Genomic DNA, 27869 nt, shown 5'->3' with positions numbered 1-27869 from the left:
GATGCCAAGCTCTGCCCCTTCAGGCTCCTGCCACCTGCATTCCCCAGCCCTCCATCCCACCTCTCCTTGCTGAATGCGTTCTCCTGTGCCAACATCCGCCCAGCAACTCTTTCTTCGCCCCCATCCCTGGCTAGGTGGGGAGGTTCCCAGACCCCAGTGAGGGACCAGGCCCCACAGAGCAGTGCCAGGAGGAGAGAATAAGATGCCCCTCCGGGGGAGGAGAAGAGGCCCGAGAGCCAGCCGTGGTCCATAAACTCCTGCTGTCCAGTGCCGCTCACACCCCACCCCTCGCCAACCCACAAGGGCATTGGGGAATCCAGCGGGATGGGCTCACCGGGCTCAGAAGGCAGGGGTCTGCCCCCATGGAGCTCCACGCCACGGGGCCCGGCATAGAAAGCCGACGTGTCCTCTCCTGGGGCTGGCTCCCCCGTGGGCAGGCACCACAAGGACGACAGAGGGGAGGCCCCAACTCCGCCCACCTCCCTTGCTCCAGTGAGCCGAACCTGCTTCCCTTTAACCTGAGAGGAGAGAGAGTTGGCCGATACTCCGCTCCCACGGAGACGGGCCCACCCTGTGGTCCCAGCGGCTTTAGTCTGTCTCTGACTGATGCTGTGGGGCTAGGTAGGGCCTGGCAATTGGAGGCTTAGCCAATTCTGGCTGGCATTAGGTGGAAGAACGATGCCAGCCCTCATCCCCCCCGCAAGCCTGCTTCCTCTGACCCTGGGAAGGTGCAAGGGTGGAACTGCCGAGGCCGCCCTGATGGACGCTGGAGGGTTCTCACGCGGCGAGGGTCACGCCTTGGGGTCACTCCGAGGCCTTCCCCCTCAAACTGGCTCCCCGTGGGTGGGAGTCCGCCCCAGCTGGGAAAGGCCCAGCAGCTCAGCACTTGGGCACAGTCTTCCTCTCAGCCCAGCCCCACCTACCCCCTGAGGAGGTGCCCGGGGGACCCGGCTTTGCTGGCGCCTGCAATACAAGAAGAGTCCAAGTTTGGCCCACCTTCTTGGGCCTCCATCAGCCTTCCTCCACCTCGGCAGCAGGAGCACCAGCGGCCCTGGCTACTCCCAACCCCCAAAGGGCAGGGGCAGCGCCAGGCCTCTCTCAGCCCCCACCCAGCCCCCCATTACCCAGCCGGGCTGCCCCTCACCCTGGGTACCGGGGTCCTGTGGGCAGGGAGGGGGTGGGCGGCAGCAGCATCTCGGAGTAGGGCAGGGCCAGATAGTCCTCCTCTCCCACGGCCACGTAGTAGCCTCCGTTGACCAGCGCCGTCTCATCGGAGATGGGGACCCCGGCCAGCGTATAGAGCCTGTAGGGAGAAGAGAGGAAAGAGGATCCCCTGCAGAGACGGGGCAGAGATCCGGGCCGAACACCCACGCTCCCAGTTAGCGAGCAGAGTTGGGATAGGACATAGGAAACTGTCTCAGAACCCTTTAAGAGTGCGGGGAGCGGCGAGCCGGACTTTCCAGGAAACTGAGATCCAGGATTTCCACTCATTCAATCATTTATCAAGTGCTTGCTGTGTGCAGAGCACTGGACTAAGCGCTTGGAAAGTACAATTTGGCAACAGATAGAGACAATCCCTACAACAACAGGCTCAGGGTCTAGAAGGGGGAGCCAGACAACAAAACAAGTAGATGGGCATCAATAGCATCAAACCAGATACATTCATTCAATCGTATTTATTGAGCGCTTACTGTGCAAAGCACTGCACTAAGCACTTGGGAAGTACAAGCAGCATGGCTCAGTTGAAAGAGATCAGGCTTTGGAGTCAGAGGTTGTGGGCTCAAATCCCAGCTCCGCCAATTGTCAGCTGTGTGACTTTGGGCAAGTCACTTCACCTCTCTGTGCCTCGGTTACCTCATCTGTAAAACGGGGATGAAGACTGTGAGCCCCCCGATGGGACAACCTGATCACCTTGTAAACTCCCCAGCGCTTAGAACAGTGCTTTGCACATAGTAAGCTTAATAAATGCCATTATTATTATTATTATTATTATCACCTTGTAACCTCCCCAGCGCTTAGAACAGTGCTTTGCACATAGTAAGTGCTTAATACATGCCATCATTATTATTATTAAGTCGGCAATATATAGACCCTACCTAACAATGGGCTCACAGTCTAGAAATAGAATTAGAGCTATATGCACATCATTAATAAAATAAATAGAAGAATATGTATAAATATGCACAAGCAGCGTGGGGTGGGGTAGGGGGTAAAGCAAAGTCAGGGTGATGGGGAGGGCCATCCCCCCCGCCTTACCTCCTTCCCCTCCCCACAGCACCTGTATATATGTTGGTACATATTTATTACTCTATTTTACTTGTACATATTTATTCTATTGCTTTTATTTTGTTAATATGTTTTGTTTTGTTGTCTATCTCCCCCTTCTAGACTGTGAGCCCGCTGTTGGGTAGGGACAGTCTCTAGATGTTGCCAACTTGGACTTCCCAAGCGCTTAGTCCAGTGCTCTGCACACAGTGAGTGCTCAATAAATACGATTGAATGAATGACCTCTGACTCCAAAGCCCGGTCTCTTTCCCCTGAGCCACGCTGCTTCTCTCTGGGCCTCAGTTCCTTCATCTGTAAAATGGGGGTGAAGACTGGGAGCCCCCCGTAGGACAACCCAATCGCCTTGTAGCCTCCTCAGCGCTTGGAACAGGGCTTCTTTTACTTGTACATATTTATTCTATTTATTTTGTTAATATGTTTTGTTGTCTGTCTCCCCCTTCTAGACTGTGGACCCGCTGTTGGGTAGGGACCGTCTCTCTGTGTTGCCAACTTGGACTTTCCAAGCGCTTAGGCCAGTGCTGTGCACACAGTAAGCGCTCAATAAATACGATGGAATGAATGACTGAGTGAAGCCCTACTAAGGGCTCACCTCCTCCAAGAGACCTTCCCAGACTGAGCCCCCTCCTTCCTCTCCCCCTCGTCCCCCTCTCCATCCCCCCGCCTTACCTCCTTCCCTTCCCCACAGCACCTGTATATATGTATATATGTTTGTACATATTTATTACTCTACTTATTCTACTTGTACATATCTATTCTATTTTATTAATATGTTTGGTTTTGTTCTCTGTCTCAATCAATCAATCAATCAATCGTATTTACTGAGCGCTTACTGTGTGCAGAGCACTGGACTAAGCGCTTGGGAAGTCCAAGTCGGCAACACATAGAGACAGTCCCTACCCAACAGCGGGCTCACAGTCTAGAAGGGGGGAGACAGACAACAAAACCAAACATACTAACAAAATAAAATAAATGGAATAGATATGTACAAGTAAGATAAATAGAGTAATAAATATGTACTAACATATATACAGGCGCTGTGGGGAAGGGAAGGAGGTAAGATGGGGGGATGGAGGGGGGACGAGGGGGAGAGGAAGGAAGGGGCTAAGTACGAAAATAATATGTACATATCTACGTATATACAGGTGCTGTGGGGAAGGGAAGGAGGTAAGATGGGGGGATGGAGAGGGGGACGAGGGGGAGAGGAAGGAAGGGGCTAAGTACGAAAATAAATAAATAGAGTAATAAATATGTACACATATACATATATACAGGTGCTGTGGGGAAGGGAAGGAGGTAAGATGGGGGGATGGAGAGGGGGACGAGGGGGAGAGGAAGGAAGGGGTTAAGTATGAAAATAAAAAAATAGATAGAGTAATAAATATGTACATATATACATATATACAGGTGCTGTGGGGAAGGGAAGGAGGTAAGATGGGGGGATGGAGAGGGGGACGAGGGGGAGAGGAAGGAAGGGGCTAAGTATGAAAATAAATAAAAAAATAAATAGAGTAATAAATATGTACAAACATATATACATATATACAGGTGCTGTGGGGAAGGGAACGAGGTAAGGGGGTGGATGGAGCGGGGGACGAGGGGGAGAGGAAGGAAGGGGCTAAGTATGAAAATAAATAAAAAAATAAATAGAGTAATAAATATGTACAAACATCTATACATATATACAGGTGCTGTGGGGAAGGGAAGGAGGTAAGATGGGGGGATGGAGAGGGGGACGGGGGGAGAGGAAGGAAGGGGTTAAGTACGAAAATAAAAAAATAGATAGAGTAATAAATATGTACATATATACATATATACAGGTGCTGTGGGGAAGGGAAGGAGGTAAGATGAGGGGGGATGGAGAGGGGGACGAGGGGGAGGGGGCTTTTAGACTGTGAGCCCACTGTTGGGTAGGGACCGTCTCTCTATGTTGCCAACTTGTCCTTCCCAAGCGCTTAGTCCAGTGCTCCGCACACAGGAAGGGCTCAGTAAATACGATGGAATGAATGACCGGCAGGGTGGGGGAAGCGTGGGCGGCGTCTTTCCCGGCGCCGGTCAGCAGGGGGCGGCCGAGCCCGCGGGCGCCCCCGGCCCCCGTCCCCGCCCCCCCCCGGGCACCTGCGCACGGGCCGGCCTGGCGGGGCGGCGCGGACGCTGAGCCGGGGGAGCAGCGCCCCCCAGCGCCGGAGGCCGCGAGGAGCGCCGGGCGGCAGCGGCAGCTGCAGGCGCAGCGGTGGCGTCTGCAGGTCTCCGTTCCTCAACACGCTGGGGACAGGACCGGACCGGACCGGACAGGACCGGACAGGACAGGACAGGACGGACAGAGGGACAGAGGGGGAGGACGGAGAGCCCAACAGCCCCCACCCCCGGTCAGGGCGCGCCCTTCCCCTCCCCCGTTCTCCCCCCAGAGCCCAACCACCCAACCACTTCAATCAATCAATCGTATTTAATGAGCGCTTACTGTGTGCAGAGCACTGGACTAATTGCTTGGGAAGGCCAAGTTGGCAACATAGAGAGACAGTCCCTACCCGACAGTGGGCTCACAGTCTACATATTTATTATGGTTGTACATATTTATTACTCTTTATTTTACTTGTACATTTCTATCCTATTTATTTTATTTTGTTGGTATGTTTGGTTTTGTTCTCTGTCTCCCCCTTTTAGACTGTGAGCCCGCTGTTGGGTAGGGACTGTCTCTATGTGTTGCCAATTTGTACTTCCCAAGCGCTTAGTACAGGGCTCTGCACATAGTAAGCGCTCAATAAATACGATTGATGATGATGAGAAGCGGCGGGGGGGGACTTTGGTCCCCACCAGGGCCAACCTCATCACCTTCTATCTCCTCGGCTCCTCTTCCCCACCTGGGACAACCTCATCACCTTCTATCTGTTAGACTGTGTATTGTATCTTGTATCTTTGTATCTTTTGTATCTTTGTATCTTTTTATCCTTGTAACTTGTATCTTTGTATCTTGTATCTTTTAGACTGTGAGCCCACTGTTGGGTAGGGACTGTCCCTATATGTTGCCAACTTGTACTTCCCAAGCGCTTAGTCCAGTGCTCTGCACCCAGTAAGCGCTCAATAAATACGATTGATTGATGGATTGATTGATTGATCTATCTCCTCCCCCCACCCCGCGCTTAGAACGCTGCTTGGCACATGGCAAGCGCTTAACAGATCGCATCATTGCCCTCCCTCCCCACATCCGCCAAGCTAGCTCTCTTCCTCCCTTCAAGGCCCTACTGAGAGCTCACCTCCTCCAGGAGGCCTTCCCACACTCAGCCCCCTCCTTCCTCTCCCCCTCCTCCCCCTCTCCATCCCCACAGCACCTGTGTAGATGTATATATGTTTGTAGACTGTGAGCCCACTGTTGGGTAGGGACCATCTCTAGATGTTGCCAACTTGGACTTCCCAAGCGCTTAGTCCAGTGCTCTGCATACAGTAAGCGCTCAATAAATACGATTGATTGATTGATTTGTACGGATTTATTACTCTATTTATTGATTTATTTTACTTGTACGTATCTATTCTATTTATTCTGTTAATATGTTTTGTTTTATTCTCCGTCTCCCCCTTCTAGACTGTGAGCCCGCTGTTGGGTGGGGACCGTCTTTATATGTTGCCAACTTGGACTTCCCAAGCACTTAGTACAGTGCTCTGCACACAGTAAGTGCTCAATGAATACAACTGAATGAATCATTATTAGTATTAGGATTGTTCATTCAATCATATTTATTGGAGCGCTTACAGTAAGCACTTAACAGATAGCATCATTATTAGTATTAGGATTATTCATTCAAACGTATTTATTGAGTGCTTACAGTAAGCGCCTAACAGATGGCATCACTATTAGTATTAGGATTATTCATGCAATCATATTTATTGAGCGCTTACAGTAAGCACTTAACAGATAGCATTAGTATTAGGATTATTCATTCAATCGTATTTACTGAGCACTTACAGTAAGCACTTAACAGATAGCATTAGGATTAGGATTATTCATTCAATCGTATTTATTGAGCGCTTACAGTAAGCACTTAACAAATAGCATTAGTATTAGGATTATTCATTCAATCATATTTATTGAGCACTTACAGTAAGTGCTTAACAGATAGCATTAGTATTAGGATTATTCGTTCAATCGTATTTATTGAGCACTTACAGTAAGCACTTAATAGATAGCATTAGTATTAGGATTATTCATTCAATTGTATTTATTGAGTGCTTACAGTAAGCACTTAACAAATAGCATTAGTATTAGGATTATTCATTCAATCATATTTATTGAGCGCTTACAGTAAGCGCTTAACAGATAGCATTAGTATTAGGATTATTCATTCAATCATATTTATTGAGCGCTCACAGTAAGCACTTAACAGATAGCATCACTATTAGTATTAGGATTATTCATTCAATCGTATTTATTGAGCGCTCACAGTATGCACTTAGGAAGGACAAGTTGGCAACAGATATCTGTAATGTATTAATTTATCTATTTTATCTACTTATATTAATGTCTGCCTCCCCCTCTGGACCGTGAGCTCGTTGTTGGGTAGGGACCGTCTCTGTACGTTGCCAACGTGGACTTCCCAAGCGCTTAGTCCAGTGCTCTGCACACAGTAAGCGCTCAATAAATATGACTGAATCAATGAACAGATAGAGACGGTCCCTACCCAACAAGGGGCTCACAGTCTAGAAGGGGGAGACAGACAAGAAAACATATCAACATAATAAAATAAATAGAATAGTAAATATGGACAAGTAAAGTAAATAGACCCGAGGACCAGGACCCAGCGGTGGCACTTACTGGATGGTGCAGGGCATCGGGGCCGGTCTCTTCCACGGCGGAGACCCGCTGGGCTGGGCGGGGGCGAGCGGGAATATCTGCTTTCCCCAGTCCCCCGGCCCAGGGATTGGAGTCAGCGACATGGGCAGGGGAATGGGCAGACCAGAGCGGGCAGGGCCCAGGCCTTGGGGCAGGGAAGGGGGGCACGGGTGAGGGGACCACCCTCTGTCCATCACAGGGCTGGAGGGACACATACTAAACGGGTGAGGGGACCACCCTCTGTCCATCACAGGGCTGGAGGGACATATACTAGTGAAAATCCAAGGCCAAAGCCCTGCTCTGGTCACCAGGCTGGGGCCCCTGGAGCTCTTTCTGCCCATCCCCTTCCCTCCAAGTCACGCCGAGGTCTCCAGGGCCGGGGTGATGTTTCCTCTGGCTGGGCGGCTTCTCCACGCCCGGCCGGCTGGCGGGAGTCCAGGTCAGCTCCTCCCCAGGCAAGGACCCCAGGGCTGGGGGACAGGGGGAGGGAGAGAGGGACGAGTAGCCCCTTACCTGTCTTGAGCTCACCTGGCCTCCGCGGCCACCACGCCCACCGCCAATAGGCCTTCCTCCTGGGTTTAAATAGCTGGGGGTGAGAGAGACGGGGGTCCGCTCACACCATGCGTCTGCCACCCGCCTCCACCACCTGTCCATGCTTCACATCCCGAGGCCCTACTGAGAGCTCACCTCCTCCAGGAGGCCTTCCCAGACTGAGCCCCTTCCTTCCTCTCCCCCTCGTCCCCCTCTCCATCCCCCCATCTTACCTCCTTCCCTTCCCCACAGCACCTGTATATATGTATATATGTTTGTACGGATTAATTACTCTATTTTACTTGTACATATCTAGTCATTTTATTTTGTTAGTATGTTTGGTTTTGTTCTCTGTCTCCCCCTTTTAGACTGTGAGCCCACTGTTGGGTAGGGACTGTATGTGCTGCCAACTTGTACTTCCCAAGCGCTTAGTACAGTGCTCTGCACACAGTAAGCGCTCAATAAATACAATTGATTGATTGGATTGATTTGTTCTCTGTCTCCCCCTCCTAGACTGTGAGCCCACTGTTGGGTAGGGACTGTCTCTATATGTTGCCAACTTGTACTTCCCAAGCGCTTAGTTGAGTGCTCTGCACACAGTAAGCGCTCAATAAATAGGATTGATTGATTGATTGAGGCCAATCGGTGGCAGTTCCTGCCGGCCTGGAGGGCCACCGGATTGGAGGTGCTGCTCTTGCCGGTACCGAACGCCCTCCCCGCAGCTCTCCATTGCAGGGCTCAAAGATGAGAGGCGGAGGAAAGGGAGGGCAGATTTTCACGTGCCCCAGCGCAACCGCTCGCCCGCTCTTTGCTTCTTTCAGGCCTGGCCGTGAACCGGACTGGCGAGGGCCAGGCCCGGAGCGTCTCCGAGCCAACAGGCTGGCTCCCACTCTCGCTGCGCAGGAGGCAGAGATGCCACTCATATTCCAGGGAGGGGTATGGAGAAGAAGGAGGGAGAGGAGGAAGGGAAGCAACAGCCTTCACATCCCCCTCCCCACCTCCAGAAGGGAAGCGATGGGGAGGACGTGGGGCATGGGGGAAGTACGAAATGACCCACCCCACCCCCCGCCCCCCAGACTCACTCAAGCCTCTTGAAGCGCTCAAAGCCGGCGGCCACGTAGCCGCCCCCGGCCTGCAGCTGGCCCAGCTCGGTCACGCGGTGGCCGCGTTGCGGGGTGTACAGGGCCCGCACGGCCGTGGGGGACCCCACGGAGCCGGTGACCTCGGCCAGGAAAGCCTCAAAGGTCGGGACCCGGCGTGGGTTCACCACAAACCGCCGGCCCCGGAAGAAGGGGTCCCCGTTTCGGTAGATGACCACCCTCTTGGCCGCCGGCGTCACGAAGCTGGAAGGCATGGTGACCGGGGTCAGCTAGGACAACCCGTGTCTCCAGGGACTCTGTGGTTGCCTTGGCTGCAGGCAAGGAGGGAGCTGGGCGGGCCCGCACCGTGTCAATCAACACCCAGACGCTCTGAGGACCGCAACTGGTGCCAGCCGCCCTGCTTTTACTGTGGGCCACTGGGCCGGGCTTCTCCAGCTGACTCCTTCCCACTTCATTCATTCAATCATATTTATTGAGCGCTTACTGTGTGCAGAGCACTGGACTCAGCGCTTGGGAAGTACAAGTTGGCAACACATAGAGACGGTCCCTACCCAACAGTGGGCTCACAATCTAGAAGGTGGGCTCACAGTCTAGACGATGCCCACGATGCCCTGGAAGGCGGTGGCTCGACGGGAAGTTGAGAGGGGGAAGGAAAAGGAAGCGAGAGCCCAAGAGGAGAAGTGGGCACCCACTGTAAACCTCCCCAAGCCGGGCCTGGCCTTGACAAGCGGGACAAGACAGAGGGACTACCCTTGATGAACTAACAGGTCACTGGTGCAGACACGCGAGCGAGGACCAACAAACACCCACGAGAAGTAGCTGAAACATATACACGGAACCACACAGTCACCAGCGGGTCCCCATCTGAGCCAGGTTCTGGTTCCGACAGGGGCAACGGGACTCTCTTTCCTGGTCATCATCATCATCAATCGTATTTATTGAGTGCTCAGTATGTGCAGAGCACTGTACTAAGCGCTTGGGAAGTACAAATTGGCAACATACAGAGACAGTCCCTACCCAACAGTGGGCTCACAGTCTAAAAGGGGGAGACAGAGAACAAAACCGAACATACTAACAAAAGAAAATAAATAGAATAGATATGTACAAGTAAAATAGAGTAATAAATATGTACAAACATATATACATATATACAGGTGCTGTGGGGAAGGGAAGGAGGTAAGAAGGGGGGGATGGAGAGGGGGACGAGTGGGAGAGGAAGGAAGGGGCTCAGTCTGGTCGAGGGATGGACCATCCAAAGTACCACCCTCGCTCTCCCTTCTAGGGGTCCGGTGGGACGGTTCATCTGTAGAGTTTACTGAGGGACGGGAGTGGACAGAAGCCCGGGGAAGGCAGCTACAGAAGAGGAAAGGTGTTCGTTCTCTGTACCTTAGTTTCTTCATTTGTAAAATTGGGATTCAATACCTGGTCTTCCCTGGACTTAGACAGTAAGCCCCTTGTGGGACAGGTACCGTATTCAACCTGATTACTTTGTATCGATACAAGGCTTGACACATAGGAAGTGCTTAACAAATACCACTGTAATTCATATCACTCTCACCCTGTGCAAGGAAAACTGAGGAGGGGCTCTTGGGTTTCAAAGGTGCGGCTGGGAGAGAGGGGAGGAGAGATCTGGAAGGGAAGGAGGAAGGGAAAACCTTGAAGTCTCAGTCAGGAAAGAGCAAAACTAAATCCGGCCCTGCCCGCAATCACCCGGCCCGGTCCAGCCCGGCACAGAAGCAGTGACACACCCAACCCTGGGGGAAAAAAAAATATCCAGCAAGCCCCAAGGTGGGTGAGAAAGTTTTATTTCCCCATAACCCACTTTCACCCTCATGCCCCATCCAGCTTGGTATCTGTTCCCCACCTCCCAGTTCAGGAGTGGGACCCCGGCCTACATGTGCAAACCCCCTTCCAGCTGGGCCCACAAAAAGCCAGAGCCCCAAGGGGCTCCATCCTCTGGGAACTTGAGGCCAGGAGCTGCCCGGGATAAGGCTGGGGTCTCCTGCACCCTGCCCGCCCGCCCCAGCTGTGAGGGTTCTGGAGCCAGGGGAGGATGAGGCTCAAGCCCCCCAACCACCCCCAACCCCTTGGTGCTCCCGGAGGTCCGTGGCCTCCTCAGCATTGCCCGAGAGAGCAGGCGCTTGCTGACACGGGCCAAGGGTCTCCACTCGGGCTGACGCTCTTCCGGCCAACTGGGCAGCACTCGGGTTGCTGCGGAGAGGCGTGGGGGGCTCAGACCTAGCCCTCCGGGGGGCCCAGCTTCTGTTTCAAGAGCAGATACTACCAGAGAGAAAACCCGGGCTGTAGTGAATGAAGTCTGTCTACCCCGATCCTAGATACACCCCAGGCTAACCTCTTGCCAGAGAGGAATTCCCACCTCCCCCCAAAACTGCAATCCCCTTTCCCCGCAACCTGAGCCCTCCGCCGGGGCCCCTTGTTGGCCGGCTCCTGGCTTGCAGGCAGGGCAGGGGGTGTGGATTGGGGGGCTGGGGTGAGGGGGGAGAAGCGGGAGTGGGAAGAGAGGTCAGTAGCTCATGTCTCTCTTACCTCCTTGCGGCTGGCGATCGCCTGCTGCAGCCAGAGCAACTCCATGGCCAGGTGGCTGCGGTGCCGCTGCAGCTGGGGCAGGTCGGAGGGCAGCTGGGAGCCTGTGGCAAAGAGACCGCGGGTACAGCAGGTCCCAATCCTCACGGGTCGGACGGTTTCACGGGGCCTCCGTCCAACCTGATTACCTTGGATCGGTCCCAACGCTTAGAACAATGCTTGACGCAGAGCCAAGACTGAGGACCCCAGAGATTCCCTTTCTCAGCCCCTACGGGGTCAGGGTACGGATGTAGGAGAAATAATACTAACTAAAGTATTATTACTGAGAGGCAGCAGGAGGGATGAGAGTGGAGAGAAGCCCGGGGAAGGCAGCTAGAGAAGAGGAAAGGTGTTCGTTCTCTGTACCTTAGTTTCTTCATCTGTAAAATTGGGATTCAATACCTGGTATTCCCTGAGACTTCAAGGTTTTCCCTTCCTGCTTCCCTTCCAGATCTCTCCTCCCCTCTCTCCCAGCCGCACCTTTGAAACCCAAGAGCCCCTCCTCAGTTTTCCTTGCACAGGGTGAGAATGATATGAATTACAGTGGTATTTGTTAAGCACTTCCCATGTGTCAAGCCTTGTATCGATACAAAGTAATCAGGTTGAATACGGTACCTGTCCCACAAGGGGCTGACTGTCTAAGTCCAGGGAAGACCAGGTATTGAATTCCAATTTTACAGATGAAGAAACTAAGGTACAGAGAACGAACACCTTTCCTCTTCTCTAGCTGCCTTCCCCGGGCTTCTCTCCACTCTCGTCCCTCCTGCTGCCTCTCAGTAATAATACTTTAGTTAGTATTATTTCTCTTACATCTGTACCCTGACCCCGTAGGGGCTGAGAAAGGGAATCTCTGGGGTCCTCTCCGGGGTCTCGAGTCAGGGTAGGGGGCCGCGGTTCTGGCTGAGGGGGTTGGGGTCACGGAGAGGGTGGGTTCAGCCCTGCAGTCGCAGCGACCCTCGGGGCAGGATGTGGATACCTGGATAGCTGCCTCGGTCTCCCCCTGCCCGGGGGTCCGCGGCCTCTGTCTCCCAGGTAGCACTGCTCCACACGGACGAGGCGTCGCTCAGGTTAGCCTCACTCCCAGGGTCCTTTGGGGCTCCGGACCGGCTGCGTTCCCAACTGGATAGGTCTCCTGGGCCCGGGTCCGGCCCCCTCGCTCCGCCGCGGTTCGGGGAATGTCTCTCTCTGGGCAACTGGGCCGGGGTCTCCCCATGGCTCCGGTCAGCACAGTCTCTCTCAGGTTCTTCATCCAGGGGGGCACGTGGCTGGTCCTGCCCTCCTCCCGGGCCGCTCTCCACTTGGGAAACCACCTCCGGGGCACCGACTGGCTTGGTTTTCACCTTCTGGTGGAGCAAAGGGAGGTACAAAGGGGCAAGGAGCCGATCGGCCGGGGTCCCGATTCCCCGCTGTGAGCAGGGGGAGGCTCTGAGGGACCGAGGCAAGGCTTGGAAGAATTGGGGTAGGGGGCTCAAGCCTCCCTAAGTCCCACTTCCCCATCCCAAGCTTCCTACAACGCGAGGGAACCCCGGGAGGTCTAGGCTGTAAGCTCATTGTGGGCAGGGAAAGCATCTGTTACAGTGTCAATCAATCAATCGTATTTATTGAGCGCTTACTGTGTGCAGAGCACTGGACTAAGCGCTTGGGAAGTACAAGTTGGTTGTCCTCTCCCACGCGCTTAGTTCGGTGCTCTGCACAGAGTAAGCGCTCAGTAAACACAACGGACTGAATGAGAACAGTGCATATTCATTCATTCAATCGTGTTAATTGAGTGCTTACTGGACTAAACGCTTGGGAAGTACAAATCGGCAAAATATGGAGCCAGTCCCTAACAAGGGGCTCACAGTCATAGTAAGCGCTTTTAGTGGAAAGAGCCCGGGCTTGGGAGTCAGAGGTCGTGGGTTCTGATCCCGGCTCTGCTACTTGTCAGCTGCGTGACTCTGGGCGAGTCACTTCGCTTCTCTGGGCCTCAGTGACCTGATCTGTAAAATGGGGGTTAAGACTGTGAGCCCCCACCGTGGGACAACCTGATGACCACATATCAACCCCAGCGCTTAGAACATAATAAGCGCTTAACAGCTACCCCCATCATTATCATTATTATTACTATCATGCCATTTCTAGACTGTGAGCCCGTTGCTGGGTAGGGAACATCTCTCTATGTTGCCAACTTGGACTTCCCAAGAGCTTAGTCCAGCGCTCTGCACACAGTAGGTGCTCAATACATATGATTGAATGAATGAATGATGATAATAATCCTCCCCTCCCCCTCTCCATCCCCCCATCTTACCTCCTTCCCTTCCCCACAGCACCTGTATATATGTTTGTACATATTTATTACTCTATTTATTTATCTTACTTGTCCATATCTATTCTATTTATTTTATTTTGTTAGTATGTTTGGTTTTGTTCTCTGTCTCCCCCTTCTAGACCGTGAGCCCACTGTTGGGTAGGGACTGTCTCTATGTGTTGCCGACTTGGACTTCCCAAGCGCTTAGCACAGTGCTCTGCACACAGTAAGCGCTCAATAAATACGATTGATTGATTGATTGATTGATAATAATGATGGCATTCATTAAGTACTTACTATGTGCAAAGCCCTGTTCTAAGCGCTGGGGAGGTTACAAGGTTGTCCCACGTGGGGCTCACAGTCTTAATCCCCATTTTACAGATGGGGTAACTGAGGCCCGGAAAAGTGAAGTGACTCGCCCAAAGTCACACAATTGGCGGAGCCAGGCTTTGAACCCGTGACCTCGGGCTCCAAAGCCCGGGCTCTTTTCCACTGAGCCACGCTGCTTCTCTGCGATGATGAGGATGAGTGCCGGGTGGCGTGGGGTCTGCGGCCGAGGAAAGGGTGTGGGGGTCTCGCACCTGTTGGAGGAAGACGGGGCGGGGGATGGCTCGGCCCCGCCACCGCAGCAGGTCCCCGTGTCCTTCGATGGCCCGCACCAACTCCTCGTAGTCTTCGCGGAGGCTCCGGAACCGGCGCCGCACCAGCCAGCCGCGCACACGGGCCTGGGCCAGGGGAGGTCATAATAACAAAAATAACAATAATAATAATGGTATTTATTAAGCGCTTACTATGTAAGAACAGTACTATGTAGAACAGTGCTCTGCACATAGGAAGTGCTTAATAAATGCCATTATTATTATGATTATTATGTACAAAGACTGTTCTAAGCGCTGGGAAGGTTGCAAGGTGATCAGGTTGTCCCACGGGGGGGGCTCACGGTTTGAATCCCCATTTGACAGATGAGGTCACTGAGGCGCAGAGAATAATAATAATGATAACAATGATGGCATTTATTAAGCCATTACTATATGCAAAGCGCTGTTCTAAGCGGTGGCTCACGGTTTGAATCCCCACTTGACAGATGAGGTCACTGAGGCCCAGAGAATAATAATAATGATAACAATCATGGCATTTATTAAGCCATTACTATATGCAAAGCGCTGTTCTAAGCGGTGGCTCACGGTCTGGATGCCCACTTGACAGATGAGGTCACTGAGGCCCAGAGAATTATAATAATAATAATAATGATAACAATGATGGCATTTATTAAGCGATTACTATATGCAAAGCGCTGTTCTAAGCGGTGGCTCACGGTTTGAATCCCCACTTGACAGATGAGGTCACTGAGGCCCAGAGAATTATAATAATAATAATGATAACAATGATGGCATTTATTAAGCCATTACTATATGCAAAGCACTGTTCTAAGCGGTGGCTCACGGTTTGAATCCCCACTTGACAGATGAGGTCACTGAGGCCCAGAGAATAATAATAATAATAATAATGATAACAATGATGGCATTTATTAAGCGATTACTATATGCAAAGCGCTGTTCTAAGCGCTGGGGGGATACAAGGTGATCGGGTTGTCCCACGGTGGGCTCCCAGTCTTCATCCCCATTTTACAGATGAGGGAACTGAGGCCCAGAGAAGTGAAGTGGCTTGCCCAAAGTCACCCAGCTGACAAGTGGCGGAGCCGGGATTTGAACCCATGACCTCCGACTCCAGAGAACTGAAGTGACGTGCCCAAAGTCACCCAGCTGACAATTGGCGGAGTCGGGATTTGAACCCATGACCTCTGACTCCAAAGCCCGGGCTCTTGCCACTGAGCCACGCTGCTTCATTCCTTCGTTCAATCGTATTTATTGGGCGCTTACTGTGTGCAGAGCACTGTGCTAAGCGCTTGGGAAGTACAAGTTGGCAACATCTAGAGACGGTCCCTACCCGACGGGGGGGGGGGGGGGCTCACGGTCCTTCTCACCGCGGGGGTCACCGAGAGGTCACCGAGAGGTCACCGCCCTCCCCCCGTCCCGAGCCGCCCCCCGACCTGCAGCGCCGTCACCCGCCGGACCAACTCTTCCGCCTCCATCACCCCACAACCGGGCCGCCGACAGACGTCATCAGACCGCGCCCCTCCCTCCTCGTCCCCGTGGCAACGGCCCAACCCCGCCCCGGCACCCCCTATATACGTCATCAGACCGCGTCCCTCCCTCCTCGTTCCCGTGGCAACGGCTCAGCACCGCCCCCTACGCCTCTCCTCACGTCATCAGACCGCGCCCTTCCCTTCTCGTCCCCGTGGCAACGGCCCAACCCCGCCCCGGCGCCCCCTATATACGTCATCAGACCGAGCCCCTCCCTCCTCGTTCCCGTGGTAACGGCTCAGCCCCGCCCCCGGCTCCCCTATATGTCATCACACCGCGCCCTTCCCTTCTCGTCCCCGTGGCAACGGCTCAGCCCCGCCCCCGGCGCCACTACATACGTCATCAGACCACGCCCTTTTCTTCTCCTCCCCGTGGCAACGGCCCAACCCCGCCCCCGGCGCCCCCTACGGACGTCATCAGACCGCACCCTCCTCGTTCCCATGACAACGACTCAGCCCCCCCCCAGCCCCTGCTCATCATTCATTCATTCATTCATCATTCATTCTCCCCCTTCTAGACTGTGAGCCCACCGTTGGGTAGGGACTGTCTCTATATGTTGCCAACTTGGACTTCCCAAGCGCTTAGTCCAGTGCTCTGCACACAGTAAGCGCTCAATAAATACGATTGATTGATTTATTCATTCATTCAGTCAGTCAGTCAGTCATCCAGTCATTCATTCATCCAGTCATTCAATCGTATCTATTTGGCGCTTACTCAGTAAGAAGCAGCGTGGCTCAGTTGAAAGAGCCCGGGTGTAGGAGTCAGAGGTCATGGGTTCAAATCCCGGCTCTTCCAACTGTCAGCTGGGTGACTTTGGGCAAGTCACTTCACTTCTCTGGGCCTCAGTTCCCTTATCTGTAAAATGGGGATTAAAACTGTGAGCCCCCACCCCCACCCGTGGGACAACCTGATCACCTTGTGACCTCCCCAGCGCTTAGAACAGTGCTTGGCACATAGTAAGCACTTAACAAATACCATCATCATTATTATTATTACTGTGTGCAGAGCACTGCACTAAGCACTTAGGAAGTACAAGTCGGCAACAGATAAAGACGGTCCCGACCCAACATTCATTCATTCATTCACTCATTCATTCATTCATTCACTCATTCATTCATTCATTCATCCAATCGTATTTATTGGGTGCTTACTGTGTGCAGAGCACTGCACTAAGCGCTTGGAAAGTACAAATCGGCAACAGAGACGGTCCCTACCCACATTCATTCATTCATTCATTCATTCATTCATTCACTCACTCATTCATTCATTCATCCAATCGTATTTATTGGATGCTTACTGTGTGCAGAGCACTGCACTAAGCGCTTGGAAAGTACCAATCGGCAACAGAGACGGTCCCTACCCAACATTCATTCATTCACTCATTCATCCAATCGTATTTATTGGGCGCTTACTGTATGCAGAGCACTGCACTAAGCGCTTGGGAAGTACAAATCGGCAACAGAGACGGTCCCGACCCAACATTCATTCATTCATTCATTCATTCATTCAATCGTATTTATTGAACGCTTACACTGTGCAGAGCAGTGCACTAAGCGCTTAGGAAGTACAAATCGGAAACAGATAGAGACGGTCCCTACCCAACAACGGGCTCACGGTCTAGAAGGGAGAGACAGACAACAAAACAAAACAAGTTGACAGATGTCAGTACCGTCAGAATACACATCATTAATAAAATAGAATAGTAAATATGCACAAATAAAATAGAGTAATAAATAAGTACAAATATATACAACTCCTGAGGGGCGGGGAAGGGAGTACGGCGGGGGTTGGGGGGGGGTCACAGTCTAGAAGGGGGAGACAGACAGATTGGGGGTCGCTCATCCCCACCGAAATGGCTCAGCTCCCCGCCCCTGCTCATCACCACGAAATAATAATAATAATAGGTATGCTGTTTGTTAAGCGCTTAGTCTGTGCCAAGCACTGTTCTAAGCACTGGGGTAGATACAAGGTAATCAGGTTGTCCCACGTGGGGCTCACAGTCTTCACCCCCATTTTACAGATGAGGGAACTGAGGCCCAGAGAAGCTAATCGGCTTGCCCAAGGTCACACAGCAGACAAGTGGCGGAGGCGGAATTTGAACCCACGTCCTTTCCTTTCCTTTATTTAGTTTACTTGTACCTATCTATTCTATTTATTTTATTTTGTTAGTATGTTTGGTTTTGTTCTCTGTCTCCCCCTTCTAGACTGTGAGCCCACTGTTGGGTAGGGACTGTCTCTAGATGTTGCCAGCTTGTACTTCCCAAGCGCTTAGTACAGTGCTCCGCACACAGTAAGCGCTCAATAAATACGATTGACTGATTGATTGATAAGCCACGCTGCACCGCGCCCCTGCTCATCCCCATGGCGACGACGCCCCGCCCCTGCTCATCCCCATGGCAACGGCTCAGCGCCCCCGCTCATCCCCATGGCAACGGCTCAGCGCCCCGCCCCTGCTCATCCCCATGGAAACGGATAAACGGCTCCTCACTGTTCATCCCATGGAAACAGTTCTGCTCTCCACCCGTCTCTCCTCATCTCCTTGGCAACGTCCCTCTGACAGCCTCCCATTCCGACCGAACGGGAACGGAGACGGGAATGGGAATGGGAATGGGAACTCTAGGGCGCTCTAGGGTCAGTAAATCTCCTCTCCCCATCTCAGGCTCCCTGTTGAAGCGTCAGGACGCGGGCGAAGGCATCACCACAGTACTCCAGCAGCGTGGCTCAGTGGCAAGAGCCTGGGCTTTGGAATCAGAGGTCATGGGTTCAAATCCCGACTCCACTTAATAATAATGGCATTTATTAAGCGCTTACTCTGTGCAAAGCACTGTTATAAGCGCTGGGGAGTTTACAAGGTGATCAGGTTGTCCCACATGGGGCTCACAGTTTTAATCCCCATTTTCCAGATGAGGTCACTGAAGCCCAGAGAAGTTAAGTGACTTGCCCAAGGTCACACAGCTGACAAGTGGCGGAGCCGGGATTTGACCCCATGACCTCTGACTCCAAAGCCCGGGCTCTTTCCACTGAGCCACGCTGCTTTGTACTCTCCCAAGCGCTTAGTACAGTGCTTTGCGTACAGAAGGTGCTCAATAAATACGATTGAATGAATGACCCATCTTGTCAGCTGGGTGACTTTGGGCAAGTCGCTTCACTTCTCTGGGCCTCAGTTCCCTCATCTGTAAAATGGGGATTAAGACTGTGAGCCCCCCCGTGGGACAACCTGATCACCTTGTATCTCCCCAGCGCTTAGAAAAGTGCTTTGCACATAGTAAGTGCTTAACAAAAACCATCATTACTACTCCCGAGTCACCCCAATCGAGGGTATTTATTGAGCGCTTACCGTGACTGGAACACTGTGCTAAGCGCTTGGGAAAGTACACTCTAGCAGAGGTGGAAGTTCAAGGCTGGGGTAGGAGACTTTGGTGCTCCCATGGCCCAGGTTAAAGTGGATCACCATCAGGGATGTTGGGGTACAGGGGTATCTGTTGGGGCGAGGAGAGGGGCGGAAGGCTTCTCTCTCCCCCAGCCCCCTTCTCCGTGGTCCAGCAACGGGGGGAAGAAGGTGCAACTTCAGCAATGGAGGTCAGACGGCAGGAAGAACTTCCTGAGCGAGTGGAAGATTCTGGAAGGCAAACCGGAGGACAGAGGAGCCTCCAGCGCAGAACAGATCTTGGGCTGACCCAAGGTGGGTGAGGAACCGCCCTGGTCGCTGGCAGGGAGGTGGATAAAACGATCTCATCTCATCGCTGGAGACAAAGAAAGACACAGAGGCAGCGGACTGGGCGTTTAATTCAACCTGTCCAGATTCCAGGATAGCCAAGAGACAGCACACAACCAGGGGAAGAGAGAACCTGCCAGGGTCTTGGGGCAAGGTGGGTGGCCAGGGCAACCGTCATTGGCAGCACCCATTGCCTCTAATAATAATGTTGGCATTTGTTAAGTGCTTACTATGTGCAAAGCACTGTTCTAAGTGCTCGGGGGGGATACAAAGTGATCAGGCTGTCCCACGTGGGGCTCACAGTCTTAATCCCCATTTTACAGATGAGGTAACTGACGCTCAGAGAAGTTAAGTAACTTGCCCAAGGTCACACAGCAGACATGTGGCAGAGTCGGGATTCAAACCCATGACCTCAGACTCCAAAGCCTGTGCTCTTTCCACTGAGCCACGCTGCTTCTCTAGTCTGGACCCAGACTTTCCATCTGCCCCCTCCTGTAACACCAAAGGGTACGGAAACACCTTACAAGCAGCCCACTGGTGTCAGGTGGGCCGGGTGGCCGGTGATGGTGGTGACGGTGTGAAATATACCCATATTGCCGTACAAAAGTCACAGTCGTGTGCGGTGAGGAAAGCACCGGGTGGTATGGGGCTGGAAGACGGCACACCTGAGTGTGGGGGAGGCCCCAGGGGAGGGGGCTCCGGCACAGTGTAACAGGGTTGGGGGGGCCAACAGATCCCCGGCTCCTACCCTCCACTGGGTCTCGGCTCGTTGAATATTTTGGGGAGCAGAGCCCCGGGGACCCAGAATCTGGGCCTCAGGGTGGGCAGGAGGGATGGAGCTCGATTCCGGCGCCCACCCCCTCAGTCCCACAAGGGTTTCTCCAGCCAATTCGAGTGAGGGGAAGGAAAACTGAGGCAGAGCTGGGGGGGGGGGGTGTCTCTCCCTCAGGGCTCAAACCCTTCATGCAGCGCTCCCTCCCTCCCCTTGTCCCATATGAGCCACGTACTACAGAGGCTGGAGTTGGGCCCCGGTTCTCCCTGAGCTCCCTTCCTCTCCCGGCTGCTGCTGTTCCTTCTCCTGACTGGTCCCCCACGGAGTCCGGGGCAGGTTTTGCCCCCTGCTAGGCTAGACCGTGGGGGGCTCCTCGGGCTGGGGGTTCTCCGCCAGGTGCAGCTTCTGTCTGAGTGGGAAGTTAAGGGAAATAGGAGCTGCAGCCCCCCTGGGGAGGGCCCCGGGCCCATTTCCCCCACAAGCCAGTGCCTTCCAACGTGGCCGGCCCTATCTGGCCCCTTCCCCAAGGAGTGTCCCTTTTCCCAGCTTCTGCCCTTCCCCCTGCCGTAAGTGGCAGCCAAAAAAATCCCCGTCCTAATCTGAACTCCCCTCCCAGGGGTCTCCAGCCATGAGAGGGGTTCTGTTCCTCTCCACCCCCCACCCTCCTTAACTGCCCCTGCCTTCCCCTCCCCCTGCTCACTGCCCCCTCCTCGCCCACCTGGTCAACCTGGCTCACTCTACCCCCCATATTCAGACCTCCCTCTGCCACTCCCTCCCCCTCCTATATAATAATAATAATAATGATGGTATTTGTTAAGTGCTTACTACTACTACTAATAATGGCATTTAATAATGATGGCTGCTTACTACTACTGCTACTACTACTAATAATGGCATTTATTAAGCGCTTACTAAAGCTTACATGCTGCTTCGGGGAAGCAGCATGGCTCAGTGGAAAGAGCCCGGGCTTTGGAATCAGAGTTCACGGGTTCGAATCCCGGCCCTACCCAATTGTCAGCTGGGTGACTTTGGGCAAGTCACTTCACTTCTCTGGGCCTCAGTTCCCTCATCTGTAAAATGGGGATTAAGATTGGGAGCCCCCCATGGGACAACCTGATCATCTTGTAACCTCCCCAGCGCTTAGAACAGTGTTTTGCACATAGTAAGCGCTTAATAAATGCCATTATTATTATTATTACTATGTGCAAAGCACTGTTCTAAGCGCCCGGGAGGTTACAAGCTGATCAGGTTGTCCCTCAGGGGGCTCACTGGGAAGCAGCGTGGCTTACTGGAAAGAGCACGGGCCTGAGTGTCAGAGGACGTGGGTTCTAATCCCACCTCTGCCACTTGTCTGCTGAGTGACCTTGGGTAAGTCACTTCACTTCTCTGTGCCTCAGTTACCTCATCTCTGTAAAATGGGGATTAAAAATGTGAGCCCCACATGGGACAACCTGATTACCCTGTATCAACCCCAGCGCTTAAAACGGTGCTTGGCACATAGCAAGTGCTTAATGAATACTATTATTATTAGAGAAGCAGCGTGGCTCAGCGGAAAGAGCACGGGCTTGGGAGCCAGAGGTCATGGGTTCTACTCCCAACTCTGCCGCTTGTCAGCTGTGTGACTTTGGGCAAGTCACTTCACTTCTCTGTGCCTCAGTTACCTCATCTGTAAAATGGGGATTAAGACTGTGAGCTCCCTGTGGGACAACCTGATCACCTCGTATCCCCCCAGCGCTTAGAACAGTGCATCGCACATAGTAAGCGCACAATAAATACCATCATTATTAATTATATGTATATGTTTGTACATATTTATTACTCCATTTATTTATTTATTTATTTTACTTGTGCATATCTATTCTGTTTTATTTTGTTGGTATGTTTGGTTTTGTTCTCTGTCTCCCCCTTTTAGACTGTGAGCCCACTGTTGGGTAGGGACTGTCTCTATGTGTTGCCAATTTGTACTTCCCAAGCGCTTAGTACAGTGCTCTGCACATAGTAAGCGCTCAATAAATACGATTGATGATGATGATGATGATGATTAATCCCCATTTTACAGATGAGGGAGCTGAGGCACCGAGAAGTTAAGTGATTTTGCCCAAAGTCACACAGCTGGCAATTGGCGGAGCCGGAATTTGAACCCACGACCTCTGACTCCAAAGCCCGGGCTCTTTCCACTGAGCCACGCTGCTTCTCGTAAAATGGGGGTTCAATTCCTATCCTCCCTCCTACTTAGACTGTGAGCTCCGTGGGGGACAGGGACTGAGTCTGACCTGATCATCTCAAATCCACCCCAGCACTCAGAGAAGTGCTTGACATACAGTAAGCACCAAACAAGTACCACAGTAAATACTATTGATTAATTGAACGATTGATCGACTGCAGCCTTCATAGCACTTCATGTGCTCTCCCTGGCCCCGGGGTTTGAGCCCTCCCAGCCAGGCCTGGCTCAAAGAAAGCGCTGCCACTTCCCACCCTCCCTTTCATTCATTCGTATTTATTGAGCGCTCACAATGTGCAGAGCACCGTACTAAGCGCTAATTTTTTTTCTAGCCAACTGGCCCTTGTTTTAGCTGCCCTCTCCCGCTCTCCTACCGCAGAGCCGTTTCTTCTGCAGGCGGCTGTGTCCTTATTTCGCCCACCACCCTTCCTCCTCCTTTAAATCCCAGCTGAGACTTTTCCTTCAGGCAGAAGGGCGCTGACTTTTCATTTTGAGAGTGGGGGCGAAAATGGAGCAGGGATTTTAACGGGGCTGCAGAGGGAAGGCAGGCTTCCAAGCGCTCATCGGGGCAGAGAGCTGCCATTCTGGATCTTTTCGGCCTTTACTGGAAACACCGCCCTACCTCATCATCATCAATCGTATTTATTGAGCGCTTACTATGTGCAGAGCACTGTACTAAGCGCTTGGGAAGTACAAATTGGCAACATATAGAGACAGTCCCTACGCAACAGTGGGCTCACAGTCTAGAAGGGGGAGACAGAGAACCAAACGAAACATACTAGCAAAATAATATAAATAGAATAGATATGTACAAGTAAAATAAATAAATAAATAGAGTAATAAATATGTACAAACATATATACATATGTACAGGTGCCGTGGGGAAGGGAAGGAGGTAATATGGGGGGGATGGAGAGGGGGACGAGGGGGACCTCCTTCCCCACCCCACGGCATTTGTATATATTTGTACAGATTTATTACTCTATTTATTTTACTTATACAAATTTACTATTCTATTGGTTTTAATGATGTGCATATAGCTTTAATTCTATTTGTTCTGATGATTTTGACACCTGTCTACGTGTTTTGTTGTCTGTCTCCCCCTTCTAGACCGTGAGCCCATCGTTGGGAAGGGACCGTCTCTAGATGTTGCCGACTTGGACTTCCCAAGCGCTTAGTACAGTGCTCTGCACTCAGTAAGCGCTCAATAAATACGATTGAATGAATGAACGAATGAATCCCTAACTCTGGGAGAAAGAGTTTAAGACGGCAGCCCTCACGCGACTCCTCCAAACATCCTGTTGCCCCCATCGGAATCAGAATCCAAGACTGAATGGACCATGGTCTCAATCTACTGCTCATATAGAGATGAATCCATGTTCCGTTATTTAGTACTTAGTATGTGTCGAGCACAGTTCTTAAATTTTGGGGTAGAGACAAGTTATTCAGGTCGGACACGGTCCCTGCCCGACACGGGGCTCGCAGCCTAAGTACGAGGGAGGACGGGAATTGAATTCCCACTTTGAAGTTGAGGAAACTGCGGCACGGAGAAGTTAAGTGACTTGCCCAAGGTCACACAGCAGGCAAGTGGCAGACCCTGATTTAGAATCCAGGCCCTTTGGCTCCCAGGCCCATACTTTAGCTATTAGTTCATGCTGCTTCCCCATTCCTGCATTGATTGGAAATTCCCTGAGAGGAGGATTTGGAGCAAGAGGCAAGGATTTTCTGTGAGGCTGCCTTAGCTCTGTCTGATTCTGCTTACTTTGAGTGCAAAGGCTGTGTCTGTTCTGTAACATGGACTTCAAGCAGCAATAATAATTAATTATTATGAATTGCAATAATAATCTGTTAAGGACTTACAACAGATCAAGCATTGGGAAGCAACCGTGGCCTAGTGAATAGAGCACAGGTCCGGGAGATAGAAGGATCTGGGTTCTAATCCCGGCTCCACCGCTTGTCTGCTGGGTGACCTTGGGCAAGTCACTTGACCTCTCTGGGCCTCAGTTACCTCATGTGTAAAAGGGGGGTTAAGACTGTGATCCCCCTGTGGGACGGGGGCTGTGTCTCACCTGATTAGCTTGTCTCTACCCCAGTGCTTAGTACAGTGCCTGGCACATAGTAAGCACTTAACAAATACATAAAAAAAAAATCAATAATTATGGCACCCCCCAAAAAAAACCACGCTCCACTGCCAGATCCCGGAGCCGCTGCCCACCGCCCCCCTAGAAAGGATACATGGAGTTGCTCAGGTCTTCTAGCTGTGGAGGGAATATGAGAGGAAGGGAAGGATCAGAGGAGAGAGCAGGTCCTGGGGGACAGAGGGAGGGATTTGGGTCAGGGTGATGAGCAACGGGGAGGCAACAGAGGGGTGAGGGGGTGCATCCCCTCCCAGTGTTTAGGGTCCCCCCAGCCCACGTGAGCCCCCCGAGCTCCCCGCTTCCGCCGGGCCCCCGCGGCTCACGTTGCTCAGCAGCTGGTCCAGGTTGCGGTCGGCCACGTTCTTCTTCTGCTCCTCAGGCAGCTCCTCTTCCTCTTCCTCCTCGTCCTCCTCCCCGTCCCCGCAGACATCCAGGCTGAAGTGCAGCCGGGCCAGCTTCTCCTGCATCTCCCGCACGTGCTCCAGCTGCTCGAAGGAGCACTCCTTCCCTGGCGCCCAGAACGCCTCAGCTCCCGGGACCCCCTCCGGCCCCCTCCCCGCAAGCCCCCCGGCCCGGCCCATTGGGAATCTCTCTGGACGTGTAGGGGATGACAGGTCGAGATGGGGCCACTTTGGGGGCCCCCGGGGCCTCCCCCCAGCCCCGCTCACCGAAGGCCTGGAGCCGTCCCGAGTGGAAGTCATTGAGCAGGTTGAGCAGTCCCCCTTCCATCTCGTAGACGTCGGTCACGTCGGTGAGGAACGAGTGCTGTAGGGGGGCCCCCGGCGTGCCCACTCCCCCACTGGCCAGCACCGGGCGGCATTTCTCCTTGACAGCCCTGCGTGCCCCCACAGACCCGCTCAGGGTCAGCTCCGCCGGAGGCCTCCCAGCCCCATCAATCAATCAATCAATCAATCATATTTATTGAGCGCTTACTGTGTGCAGAGCACTGTACTAAGCGCTTGGAAAGTCCAAGTTGGCAACATATAGAGACAGTCCCTACCCAACAGTGGGCTCTCAGTCTAAAAGGGGGAGACAGAGAGCAAAACCAAACATACTAACAAAATAAAATAAATAGAATAGATATGTACAAGTAAAATAAATAGAGTAATAAATATGTACAAACATATATACATATATACAGGTGCTGGGGGGAAGAAAAGGAGGTAAGATGGGGGGGATGGAGAGGGGGATGAGGGGGAGAGGAAGGAAGGAGCTCAGTCTGGGAAGGCCTCCTGTAGGAGGTGAGCTCTCAGTAGGGCCTTGAAGGGAGGGAACAGAGAAGAGTTTCAATTTTGGGGGGGTGAGGTGGGAAGGAAGTTCTGAAACAGGCCGTGAAGGTGGAGGGGATGAGCCTGGAGCTGGGGCTTTGGAGACCTGGGATCTGGCCCCAGGTAGCGCTTAATGATAATAATAATAATAATAATAATAATAATGATGGCATTTATTAAGCGCTTACTATGTGCCAAGCACTGTTCTAAGTGCTGGAGAGGTTGTAAGATGATCAGGTTGTCCCACGGGGGGCTCACAATCTTCATCCCCATTTTCCGGATGAGGGAACTGAGGCCCAGAGAAGTGAAGTGACTTGCCCCAAGTCACACAGCTGACAAGTGCCGGAGCCGGGATTTGAACCCATGACCTCTGGCTCCAAAGCCCAGGCTCTTTCCACTGAGCCAAACTGCTTCTGCTTAATCCGTTCCGCTGGGTGACCCCAGGCAAGTTACATAACCTTTCTGAACCGATTCTCCATCGGCGCTCACTTTATTAATAATAATAATGGCATTTATTAAGCGCTTACTATGTGCAAAGCACTGTTCTAAGCGCTGGGGAGGTTACAAGGTGATCAGGTTGTCCCACGGGGGGCTCGCAGTCTTAATCACCATTTTACAGATGATGTTACTGAGGCCCAGAGAAGTTAAGTGACTTGCCCAAAGTCACACAGCTGACGATTGGTGGACCTGGGATTTGAATCTTTCAAACACTTAAAACCGACTGAGCCCCAGACTGAGCCCCCTCCTTCCTCTCCCCCTCCTCCCCCTCCCCATCCCCCCTTACCTCCTTCCCCTCCCCACAGCACCTGTATATATGTATATATATATTTGTACGTATTTATTACTCTACTTATCTTATTTGTACATATTTATTCTATTTATTTCATTTTGTAATACGTTTTGTTCTCCGTCTCCCCCTTCTAGACCGTGAGCCCACCGCTGGGTAGGGACCGTCTCTAGATGTTGCCAACTTGGACTTCCCAAGCGCTTAGTCCAGTGCTCTGCACACAGTAAGCGCTCAATAAATACGACTGAATGAATGAACCCATGACCTCTGACTCCAAAGCCCATGCTTTTTCTACTGAGCCACGCTGCTGCTGCTTAATCAATCAATCGTATTTATTGAGCGCTTACTGTGTGCAGAGCGCTGTACTAAGCGCTTGGGAAGTCCAAGTTGGCAACATATAGAGACAGTCCCTACCCAACAGTGGGCTCACAGTCTAAAAGTTTGTTAGGATTAAGTTTGCTTCATCTGTTCCGCTGGGTGACCCTAGGCAAGTTACGAAACCTTTCTGAACCGATTCTCCATCAGCGCTCACTTTGGTCCCTCCCGCCCCATTCCGCCCCCCGACCCCGGTGAGCCCACTGTTGGGTAGGGACCGTCTCTCTATGTTGCCAACTTGTACTTCCCAAGCGCTTAGTCCAGTGCTCTGCACACAGTAAGCGCTCAATAAATACGATTGATTGATTGATTGATTGACGCAGGAGAAGAAGCCGCCGCTGGCCCCTTCTGCCCCGGCCAGGCCCGAGCGCTCCCTTACCTCTTGAACTTGGCGCGCTGCTTGGGGGAGGGCAGGTGAGGGAGGCCGAGGGAGAAGGAGGCACTCTTGCTGGGGGGGACGGGCACTTTGCGCAAGGCGCTGGCCGAGGCGGGCTGGGCCAGGCCGGCCTTGGGGCTCCGCTTCTTCTTCTTGTCGTCCATCGCGGGGACTCGACGGGGGGCCCGGCCGGCCGCGTTCCTCGGGGGCCGCGGGCTGCTCAGACCCGAGCGAATCCCAAAGTCCACCTTCAGAGAGCAGAACGTGCACCTTAGGGTTGGAAGCTCCCCAAAACCACGTGCTCGGAACCCCAAGGGGATTCTCCTCACCGTTAGGCCTCGTTCTCGCCTGTCCCGCCATCGACCCCCGGCCCACGTCATCCCCCGGGCCTGGAATGCCCTCCCTCTGCCCATCCGCCAAGCTAGCTCTCTTCCTCATCATCAATCGTATTAATTGAGTGCTTA

At 52.6% G+C, this 27869-nt stretch overlaps 2 protein-coding genes across 2 annotated transcripts; both read right to left on the bottom strand.

The window, feature by feature from the left end:
* Positions 1–1179: 1179 nt before the first annotated feature.
* Positions 1180–15806, bottom strand: IQCC (IQ motif containing C). Its single transcript, XM_038758642.1, has 8 exons — positions 15660–15806; positions 14191–14334; positions 12299–12665; positions 11287–11387; positions 7622–7694; positions 7091–7167; positions 4402–4548; positions 1180–1303 (listed from the first exon to the last, which is right to left on the bottom strand). Exons 1-8 carry the CDS (start codon positions 15804–15806, stop codon positions 1268–1270), a joined length of 1092 nt encoding a protein of 363 aa, XP_038614570.1. The 3' UTR covers positions 1180–1267.
* A 4060-nt stretch (positions 15807–19866) lies between these two features.
* Positions 19867–27649, bottom strand: CCDC28B (coiled-coil domain containing 28B). The gene is made up of 5 exons (XM_038758197.1): positions 27409–27649; positions 25268–25434; positions 24923–25107; positions 24697–24719; positions 19867–20649 (listed from the first exon to the last, which is right to left on the bottom strand). Exons 1-5 carry the CDS (start codon positions 27567–27569, stop codon positions 20595–20597), a joined length of 591 nt encoding a protein of 196 aa, XP_038614125.1. The 5' UTR covers positions 27570–27649; the 3' UTR covers positions 19867–20594.
* Between the last annotated feature and the right edge of the window lie 220 nt (positions 27650–27869).

This window comes from Tachyglossus aculeatus, chromosome 16, assembly GCF_015852505.1.
Source record: "Tachyglossus aculeatus isolate mTacAcu1 chromosome 16, mTacAcu1.pri, whole genome shotgun sequence".
NCBI classification, from domain to species: Eukaryota; Metazoa; Chordata; class Mammalia; order Monotremata; family Tachyglossidae; genus Tachyglossus; species Tachyglossus aculeatus.
The sequence above is the reverse complement of the archived record's forward strand: the minus strand, read 5'-3'. Positions and strand labels throughout refer to the sequence as shown.

Excerpts from the sequence above, each read along its gene's own strand:
- IQCC (XM_038758642.1), bottom strand. The coding sequence starts at position 15,806 with ATGACGTATATAGGGGGTGCCGGGGCGGGGTTGGGCCGTTGCCACGGG. Across the intron at positions 14,335-15,659 it reads GGCGGGTGACGGCGCTGCAG|GCCCGTGTGCGCGGCTGGCT; the intron begins GTCGGGGGGCGG and ends CCCCTGGCCCAG. Across the intron at positions 11,388-12,298 it reads AGACCGAGGCAGCTATCCAG|GCTCCCAGCTGCCCTCCGAC; the intron begins GTATCCACATCC and ends TCTTTGCCACAG.
- CCDC28B (XM_038758197.1), bottom strand. The coding sequence starts at position 27,569 with ATGGACGACAAGAAGAAGAAGCGGAGCCCCAAGGCCGGCCTGGCCCAG. Across the intron at positions 25,435-27,408 it reads CAGCGCGCCAAGTTCAAGAG|GGCTGTCAAGGAGAAATGCC; the intron begins GTAAGGGAGCGC and ends GGGGGCACGCAG. Across the intron at positions 25,108-25,267 it reads GGGACGGCTCCAGGCCTTCG|GGAAGGAGTGCTCCTTCGAG; the intron begins GTGAGCGGGGCT and ends TCTGGGCGCCAG.